This window comes from Colossoma macropomum, unplaced genomic scaffold, assembly GCF_904425465.1.
Source record: "Colossoma macropomum unplaced genomic scaffold, Colossoma_macropomum, whole genome shotgun sequence".
NCBI lineage: Eukaryota > Metazoa > Chordata > Actinopteri > Characiformes > Serrasalmidae > Colossoma > Colossoma macropomum.
Window position 1 is genome coordinate 36,409,716 of NW_023494801.1, and position 10,433 is coordinate 36,420,148.

The 10,433-nt window shown below is 39.6% G+C and overlaps 1 protein-coding gene across 2 annotated transcripts in view; it reads right to left on the reverse strand.

The window, feature by feature from the left end:
- Positions 1 to 8,604, reverse strand: part of wipi1 (WD repeat domain, phosphoinositide interacting 1) — a 35,118-nt gene extending 26,514 nt beyond the window's left edge. The window contains exons 1-3 of one of the 2 annotated variants that reach the window (XM_036589266.1): positions 8,532 to 8,602; positions 8,220 to 8,394; positions 2,916 to 2,998 (exon numbers count right to left, since the gene is read on the reverse strand). In XM_036589266.1, the coding sequence (XP_036445159.1) occupies positions 2,916 to 2,998; positions 8,220 to 8,293 (157 nt within the window). In that variant the 5' untranslated portion in view covers positions 8,294 to 8,394; positions 8,532 to 8,602. Of the gene's footprint in view, positions 1 to 2,915; positions 2,999 to 8,219 lie in introns of both variants that reach the window. The other variant, XM_036589267.1, reaches the window with a different exon arrangement.
- Positions 8,605 to 10,433: the final 1,829 nt, after the last annotated feature.

Consider the following 10,433-nt stretch of genomic DNA (forward strand, 5'->3'; position numbering starts at 1 on the left):
ACATCACCAAACACACTAACTGCATTAGTACACTGAACGTCAACATAAACACTGAACGTCAGCTCAGCAGCTCAGAAACTGAGCCAAAGCCTTAATGAACATGCGGAAAAGAGAGGACGTCAGGTGTCTGGTTTAAGCAAATGGGTAGGTTTAACAGACTGAGCTCCTGGGGACGTTTACATTTAGAATATTTTAAGTATTCATTTAATATTTCAAGGTTGACTAGAAGTGCCCTTATTTTACTGCTGATGTTTTCGCATATTTTGACTAAACAATGGCCAGTTCGGGTTACAGCACAGCAATTAAAAATAAAATAACACATTTTTTTCTCTGGCCCACAGATTTGTTGAGGTATTTTAATGGTATTTTAATACGGCCTCTTCAGTGGTTGAGTTTGACACCCCCACTCCAGGCCAACGACTCTCAGAATCAGAGTGTTTGGGGTCCACTCTTCTGTACCTGGCTGGTGGGACGTTTTGACTGAGGCGTGTGTGAAGCAGGAGAAAGTCAGAGTTTGAGAAGTGTGAGTTTGTTTAACTACCACAGTGCTAACGCTGCTCACAAAAATGTTTCCGGTATGTCTGCCTCTACACTGCGCCCCGACTCTTTCTTCACGATTAGGGTTGCATTAATAATGATTACAGACATTACAAGGGATTAAAACCAAAACCAAACTACAGTCTACACAGAACGTTCTGGAAAACAGGATGAAGCTGAAGTTGATGTCTTATTTGCCCGCTACTTATTCAAAATTTCTGATCCACCTTTAATGGTGCTGCAGTTCCATTCTGGAACCTTTGTGCCACTGAGGTAAATGCTGCATCATTTAAGGTGGAACGGAAAAGCTGAATGAGGTGGCAAATACGAAGCCAACTGCAGCCTCGCGAAATGAGGAACTAGATAACATCCAAAAGCTGCCGAACGAAAACCTGGTTCCTTTCAAAGAATTGAAAAAGAATTTTGAAATGTTTCCTTTCAAAGAATTATGACTACAGTAGTAATTTTCTCACTCCGAGGTTCTCCTGGTTATGTGAAAGAGGCTGTCTGAGGGTAAATGTTCTGAAACTTTAGTCAGCTGTAGTCATTTGTAATCTATGAATTTTAATCATGTCACTGTAATCTGTAGCTAATATAAAACTGGGTAATCTATGTTTTGAATAGTTTGCACTCTGCTGTGTCCCTTCATCACCAGCACTGCAGAGATCTGTGCAAGGTGGGCTCATCCACAGGTCCTGCGTGATCTGCTAAAAATGAATGGGGTGGGATTCATTCTGAAGCACCGTGCTCATTGTGGGTGAACAGGTTACGGGCTTGTGCGTGGGGGCTGGGTGGGACGGGCTTGGACAGGTTAAAACAACGTTAACAAGACTCATGCTGTGGAACCCATGTGTCAAACACAAGGCCCGCGGGCCGGACCAGGCCCCTGACACAATCCTATATGGCCCGCAAAGGTATTTTAATTTTCTATTATTATTACCCATTTCACAATATGCTACACTACAGTCCCCAGCATGCACTGCAACGTAATGTGTGCTCTGACTCTCCAACCCCAACAATGATCTATGAGAGTAGTTACCCCTCAATTCTACACAATTCTACACCAGTCATATCACCAAACACACTAACTGCATCTCAGCTGCAGTTCAACCAAATGTAAACATAAACACCAAATGTCAGCTCAGCAGCTCAGAAACGGAGCCCAAGTATTAATGAACCTGCAGCGAAGAGAGGATGGCAGGCGTCTAGTTCATGCAAATAGGTACGTATAAAAGCCTGAGCCCCTGAGGATGTTTACATTTAGAATATTTCAAGTATTCATGTAATATTTCAAGGTTTACTACAATTGTCTGTATTTTACTGTTGAAGTTTCTGTGTATTTTAAATAAACAATGACCAGTTTAGATTTCAGCACAGCATTAATTAAAGATTTTCTCTCGCCCACAGATTGGTTGAGATTTTTTAATATGGCCCCTTCAGTGGTTGAGTTTGACACCCCTGCTGTAGAACATCCAGTAAATAACTTTTCCAAGACAATGTCGTGGCCTCAGCATCTGTTCTGGCTTTGATTTAATTTCAGCTGACTTGTACGTTTCTTGTAGAGTAAGTCAAGTCAAGTCAAGTCAAGTCAAGTCACCTTTATTTCTATAGCAAATTTAAAAGACAACAAGTGTTGGCCAATATCAATTACAATAACCACTACTAACTAATCAAAACTTTACAATACATTGATTAAGGAAAAGGAATAACAACATGCATACAAAACACATTGAATAAAAAGCAATAAAACATAGAGGCAAAAGAAAACAAAATAAAATAGAAGAGCTACACTGGCAAGACAGAACCAACCAAGACAGAACAGACACTGAGTGCATTAAAAAAACATTAAAAAAAGAGTCTTCGTCAAAACTGCGCAAGTGAGTTTTAAGAAGAAGTTTCTTCGTAAGAACAGTTGGTGAATGAGGCCAAATGTTAGTAGCAAAGCCAAGCAGCTATGCTGTTTTCTGCATCGGTGTGGTCACAGTGACGTCAGGTGACGCTTCACTTATTGTTGTGCTCCTTTGTCCATGTTCACATGGCTTAATTAGGTACGGGTGGGCATGGCGTGTGGTTGAAGTGGGCAGGTACGGGTGGGCATGGCGTGTGGTTGAAGTGGACTTACAGACAGTGGAGTCGACTCCAGAGAACCCAGAGTTGTCTCTAGATTAACTGACAGGCGTTTGTGTTGAGTGTGGACTGTGGCTGCGTCCCAAACCGCACACTACTACATTATACACACTATACTAATGAATGGACTTCTAATGCTGGTGTAATAGCTTTGCCATACTGGTTAGTAAGGTAGTATCTGGTTTTGGCTGCACGCTGTACATGTTTTTATCCCAACCACTGATTTCAAAACGATAAAGATCTCCACTCACCACTCTCATGAATGCACTCTAATCGGTCCACTGCGGTCACCGAGAATAGCCTGTATCCAGTTTTGGTGCCCACAGCCAACGACCTGAGGAGAAAACAATAACATGATTTGTATTTTTTTCATACTAATGGTTGGCAGTATATCGTTTATGTGTAAAAGACTTATTTCCAGCAGTATATTTATATACAGCTGGGAAAAAAAAGAAAAAATTGAGTCTTCCAGGTGGTTGCTACAGTTTTTTAGCTATGCCAATGTACTTTAGTGCATGTTTATAAATAACAGCGTGTTATAGAGTGTCATAAACAACATAATCAAGTCTATTAGAGGTACTGAACATCTCCACATGCTTTGAGGCATTTGGGCATTGCTAATTAGCACCTATTATCTTCCTTTAATTGGCTATATTAGCCATGTAGCTCCAGTGCTAAAATTACAGAAGCAAAGTTCAGACACCAAACGTATCATAACATGGATGACTGCATTCAACTGAGTGTATTTATAAGTAATAATTGCATTTATTATTATTAATTACAGCTCCGTATCACTTGTTATTGAATATTTTACATTTTTTTTAAATCTAACTGAAACTGCATGGTATGTTCTGAAAGTGAAGCATGAGGCCACCAGTTCATAAACCTCCACATACATGTCTTTATTAATCTATAATAATTATACTGTTATTGCATATTTATAAGAATCAGGTTAAAGTGCAGAATGTTCAACTTAAATTTTTTTATATAGGCCCCCATTGTAAGGGCCCATAAATAACTGGACAAATTAACATGACCTTGAATTGTTGTGTTTACTAGTTTGCAGTTGAAATTTGAGTATCCTCTCTGCTGATGCTCTGCCAAGCATGGAATGCAGCTAGTTTCACTTCCTGCCTTCAGGTTTGTCTTGTCTTTGGCTTAAATTTTAACTAAGCCAGTTAAGGCCTCACTTTACGGCTATGAAAAAATGTGAACCGTCCTATGGGAAGACATGGTCACACTCATTGTCCATTTTATCAACTCCACTTACTATATAGGGTCACTTTGTAGTTCTACAGTTACAGACTGTAGTCCATCTGTTTCTCTGCATACTTTGTTAGCCCCCTTTTACCCTGTTCTTCAGCGGTCAGGACCCCCATGGACCCTCACAGAGCAGGTACTATTTGGGTGGTGGGTCATTCTCAGCACTGCTGTGTCTGATCCACTCATACCAGCACAACACACACTAACACATGTGGGTGCTGACCACTGAAGAACAGGGTAAAAGGGGGCTAACAAAGTATCAGAGAAACAGATGGACTACAGTCTGTAACTGTAGAACTACAAAGTGCACCTATATAGTAAGTGGAGCTGATAAAATGGACAAAGAGCGTGGAAAGGAGGAGGTGCTCATAATGTTATGCCTGATCGGTGTACACTTAGATGAAACCTGAACATTCTGCACTTCAACCTCATAGTCACTGTCCAATTACTTATAGTGAAATGTGCTCCTTAATATATAAAACACTGTAGAGGTTACTGTATTAACTCTTTAAGCTTCTTTGTATGTCCCTCCTAAGGCTTATTATTCAGTTACTACATGCAAAACAATGCAAAGCAACAGAGATATTATTATCTTTCAGCAGTAAGGAACAGACGTCTGGACCCAGTGGCTGATCTGCGAGCGTTAAAGGGTTAAACAAGCGAACACAGTGAAAGCCACATCTGCTCTGCAGACGTTTTATGCCTCTGGACATGGCTGTTCATGTCAGGTCCTGTGCAGTGCCGTCCTTCATCGGTCAAAGGACCCATATCACATGTAAACGCTGTTTAAGTACAGTCTATATAGGACAACTAGCTGAAAAAACGGCCTGTTTCGAAATAACTGCTTTTGTGATATCACAAATACCAACACATTGCAGCAGTTTAGCCCCACCCACTCACGCTGAAACTGTAAGTACTGCCTTTATGAATGAGGGACAATACAGGGGAGCCAATGAGAATACAGGTATGTGTCTTAAAGGCACAGTAACAAAAACAGCATGATTTGAATGAATTTTTTTGTGATGTCACAAATTTATATGTACATATTTACTTCAGTTTAGCCCCGCCCATTCACACTAAACTTATAGGAGTGTTTCAGCCCGGAATGCCTGCTGAACGACTAAGCCAGTCAGAATAGAGCTCATTTGCATATGTCAGGCTTAAAGATACAGTAACAAAACCAGCTAGTTTGATTAAAAAGGGTAAAGAGCGGTTGGACAATAGTCATATCACAATGCATAATGACTGTTTTGGTAAGTCACATCAAAAAAAATGGGTCCCACTTTATATTAAGTGTCTGTAATAACTGTGTAGTTACATGTGAACAACATTGGCAACAACAAAGTAACTACTAATGATTTAGTCACTGTTACAGCTGGATTACAGATGTACAACTTATGTAATTACACATGTGTATCAACTTGTTTTGCCTCATGTAATTACATGAGTGCATCCTAATAGTTGTAACGGCCTATTCTCTCTCACGTAATTACACAAGGGTGATAACATAAATTTAATTACATTTGTAATCAGACTGGAACAGCAGTTTTTTTCAGAAGTTTTTCCAGCAGTAAAAGGAAGTATGTAATAACTTACATTAATACATTAGTTATACTGTATTTGCCAGCTTTCATAACATTTAACTAGCATTTCTGTTGCTAGTGCTGTGACACTGTAACCAGTTTCAACTTTAAACCATTCTGTAATGAGACAGAACAGCAGACGACCCCTTATCTTAACATGTAATTATTATGATATTAATTAAATGAGTTGCATTTCCCACAAAGCAATGTCTATGTTACCACTCTATTATTACTTTACAGTACTTATATAACAACTACACAGGAACTGTCCCCTTATTTTAAACTTTACACTACAGGAAAGTTCCTGTGCAGCTGTTATAAAGGTACAGTGTAATTACAGAATGGTATTAATTAACGTGATTAGGTCACCTTGTTACAACACAGTTATTCCATAGTAATTATGTAAAACATAAATGTAACGTTATGCAAAACATACTTCCTTTAACTTCTGGAAAAGTCTTCAGATCTGTGGTGTATCAAAAAGATACACTTGCGTAATTACATGAGGCAAAACTGAAGTTGACACACGTGTAATTACATGGGCTGTACATCTGTAATCCATCTGTAACATTGGCTAAATCATCAGTAGTTACAGTGTTGTTGCATATGTTATTCATGTGCAACTACACAGTTAGTAGAGACACTTAATATAAAGTGGGACCAAAAAATGTTATAAGAAGGACTTCAGGGGAAGAAAAAATAAACCACAAGAAAAAAGTAGGATATGGGCCCTTTAACGGTCTGTTCCAGCTAATCACTGACTACCCTGCATTGCTGAAGCAGCATCCTTCTCACTCACAAGCAGACAGCATTCTTACACCCATAACCGCCTGAAATGTTTCAGTAATTACAGGACTGCGCGTTTGGATGGGCTACACGGACAGCATTCTTCTTTTGGAACCATGTGAGGGACCAGAACACAGCACAGCTTCACTCTCTTTATATCCACCACAGCGTATGCTGGACTCTAATTCCAGCAACTTTCCAGCTGCATCACTTTTTCTGTGTACATCATCTCAGCTTGACCCTCATTTCTCCCAGTGTGGAGAACCAGAACCACGAAAAGCAGAAAGGAAAAAAAACACAGACATATATGTGGGTCACCCTGTCAATATCCTGCAAAACGATCAATAAGATTGTGACACATTACTAGCAAACGTGAACTGAAACCAGATGCACTAAGCCATGACGATATTTAACATTAAACATCTTGCATTTTACAGTATTACAGTAAAGACGGACAAGCTGCCCCGACTGCAGCACCTTTTCTAGCACTGTAAGCATGAAGTAAGCCAGACCTGCATTAAGTAAAATGTAATGATTTTCAGATTCAACACCATTTTTGATTCTGAAGTCAAACATTTTGATTTCCAAAACTTTTGCGTCAAATGTCGAGTCTGCAGAGCTCTAGTTATGCACCACAGTACTGTAGCACCAGTCTGGCCGGACGTGTTATTACAGACTGCAATCGAGCACATCTTTGTGGAAAATAGTGACAGAACAATGCAACTGAGTCAACAGTACAAAAACATGAACCGCCTCGCATAAAACTTACCCAAAATACAAAAAACATGAACCGTGTCATATTAAACCGCAAACAAAATACAAGAAACTTAAGTGTCTCATATAAAACCTTACAGAAAAATATAAAAACCTGAACTGTCTCACGTAAAACCATAAAGAAGGTATACAAACATGAACTGACTCAACTAAAACCTCATGCAAAATACAAAAAGCTAAACCGTCTCATATAATACGTTATACAAAATACATAAACTTGAACCTCATCCCATTAAATATTAAATAGTAGACAAAATACAATAACATGAACCGTCTCATATAAAGCCGCATTCAAAAGTACAAACTGCCTCATGTAACTCACTATAAAAAATATATAAAAACCTGAAGTATCTCAGATAAAACCTCATATAAAACACAAAACCTGGGCTGTCTCGTAGAACTCATCATAAAAAATATATGTCGCTGTTGTTGGAACAAAACGGTGAACAAAATGGTAACTTTACAGGAGAAGGAAAAACATACTTTACTTTTAATATAAGTCAATGGGACCAGATGTTTGTCCATGTATATTTTGGCCATTTCTGTTTGTCCATTCTTCATGAAAATTACACACAATACAAAGGACAACAGGCATTTTCAAATTCTGAGAAAAGCTGAAAAACGACAGAGACGGAGATGCAAGGTTTTGTTCTGAAAGCAGCAAAATAACAACCTGAAGTATTTAATATAAAACCTCACATAAAACACAAAAAGCTGGACTGTCTCATAAACTTCTCATAAAAATATATAACGACCTGAAGTACCTCATATAAAACCTCATATAAAATATAAAAAGCTGAACAGTCTCATATAAAACATAAAAAACCCCAAAGTGTGTCTCAAAAAACTCTTATAATGATACAAAAACATGAACCGTCTCCTATAAATCCTCACCCCAAACTTGCATTAGAGAATCACGTCTCAATCCCCAAAGTGCGATTAAAATGTGTGTCATCGATACAGATTTAAATTTGAAACCGTTCGTTTGTCGTCGATTGTTCGATACAGTGTTGAAATCGCTGCAGCCTCACAGACCGACTGCATTCATCACCGCCTGTCTGCTCTACTCTGCTGCACACACTGCTGTCTGTCCTCTGCAGCGGTTAACCGGAGATATGATGCAACTGGCTCGCGTTAGTTCGCGCTTACGTGGAGTCCTGGTTGAAGGAGGCGCAGCCCAACCCGGGCCTGCGAGCCCCACCAGCCGCGTCTTCCCCCTCCATCCCCCGGCAGCCCAGCGACCTCCTCCCCTCCCTCCGCCCTGGATCGGAGGCCCGGGATCGGCTGCAGCTCTCTGGAGGACCGCAGGCGAACCGACAGTGCGCTGCAGGGAAGGAGAGAGGAAAAACAGCCAAATAAGGTCCCGAATCCCAGACGAGGCGTGTCCAGACAGTTATCGTGTCCTTTCTGCGTGTTTTAATGTCTTATTTGAGCAGGTTTAAGTGAACTGGCTCTGCGTACCGGCGAGAGAAATGAATCCAAACGGAGCAAAAACAAAACCAGCTGATAGCGTTGTTTTTTCACACCCGCATTCGGACAAGCCCCGCCCCTCCCTGCTCTGGGACAGCTTGTGATGTATGATCTATTAGCCAATCCGAGCGCAGGAGGGGTGGAGCTTTAGCGGTCTGAAGTGCCAGAGGGTCATGGGATCAGTAGTTTGTAACCTTCCACCGAGGCCGTTTCACCGCAAGCGGCCCTGCGAGTATATTGTTTATTTATCTATTATATTATTGTTATTATTATTATTATTATTATTATCTATTTTAAGTGTTTATATCTTTCATGATATTGACAGAAAATATCTTATTTGATCATTGATGGCTTTACGTCCACATTTTTATTTTATTTGTTTTTATTTTATGATGGATTTTTTTCTTTGTAGCCATTTTAGTAGCCTAAGGTAAGTAAGTAGTAAGTAGTAAGTAAAATTTATTTATATAGCGGTGTTGTCACAAAGCAGCTTTACAAGGGAAATCAGCATTACAAAAAGAAATCCGGGTCCGAGCCCCCATGAGCGTCGCCAGTGGCGACAGTGGCAAGGAAAAACTGAAGAAACAAGAAGAAACCTTGAGAGGAACCAAGACTCAGAAGGGGAACCCATCCTCCTCAGGTCGACACCGGACAGTAAACATTGTTAGTATAAAGTATTAAGTACTTTTTAAGGATCATTTAAATAAATTAATTATTGTCTTATTGTGTGTAACATCGCAGTTATTAAACTTTTTTTTAACCTTTCTTTCATTAAAAATAATAGGACTGGGCTGTGTGTGTGTGGTGGGTATGTGTGTGTGTGTGTGTGTGTGTGTGTGTGTGTGTGGTGGGGATGTGTGTGTGTGTGTGTGTGGTGGGGATGTGTGTGTGTGTGTGTGGTGGGGATGTGTGTGTGTGTGTGTGGTGGGGATGTGTATGTGTGTGTGTGTGTGTGTGTGTGTGTGTGGTGGGGATGTGTGTGTGTGTGTGTGTGTGTGTGTGTGTGTGTGTGTGTGTGTGTGTGTGTGTGTGTGTTGGGGTTAGTAGGATGTAGCTTAGGGCCCTCAAATATTCAGAAATGACCCCGTCCTCCACTACCGCTAATCCATAATTAATCAGCAGAACAACAAAATAAAACAAATATATAGATAAGCCATGAGTCATTTTAGGTTTGAAGTGTATGTAAAGCATAATATAGATATGATTTATGGCACAAAGAGCAAAAAAAAACATATCCATTGTTAGCTGCTGTCATAATTTTCAACATATCAGATAGAATAGTGTCACCCTTACCTTAGGTGGGGGGGGGTGTTGTCACATTTTATATATTATTGTCATTGCATATTATTATTCTATCCATCTGCACATATGAACACCTTACTGTACATATTGCACTGTCTGTAACCCCTACTGCACATCTGGACACTCCACACCTGGACACTTTATTTCAGTACCAATATATGCACATATTTATTCAGTATTGTCATTATATGCTGTTATTGCACTGCCTTTTTCATCTCAGGTTACAGATCTAATTCCAGATTTTTGTATATTTCTATTTGTATATATGCCTGTAGATGGTTTTCTGTATTTATTCTTCTTTTTATATTGTTTCACCCTTACTATTATAACTGTCCTGTGTTGTGTGACTCATACTGGCTGCTAAATTTCCTTCGGGATCAATAAAGTATCTCTCTATCTGTCTACAAAATAGTATTTCTCACTATTATATATTAAACACGAAAATATTAATCTCTAAAGTAAGTTGACATGGATTACATACTGCTTCTTTCCAACAAGTGTAACTTTTAAAACAGGTTCTAATACATTTATTAGAAAAGGAACACGGTCCATTTCCGCCTGCAAGAACTACTGGCCAATCAGCGAGCCAAA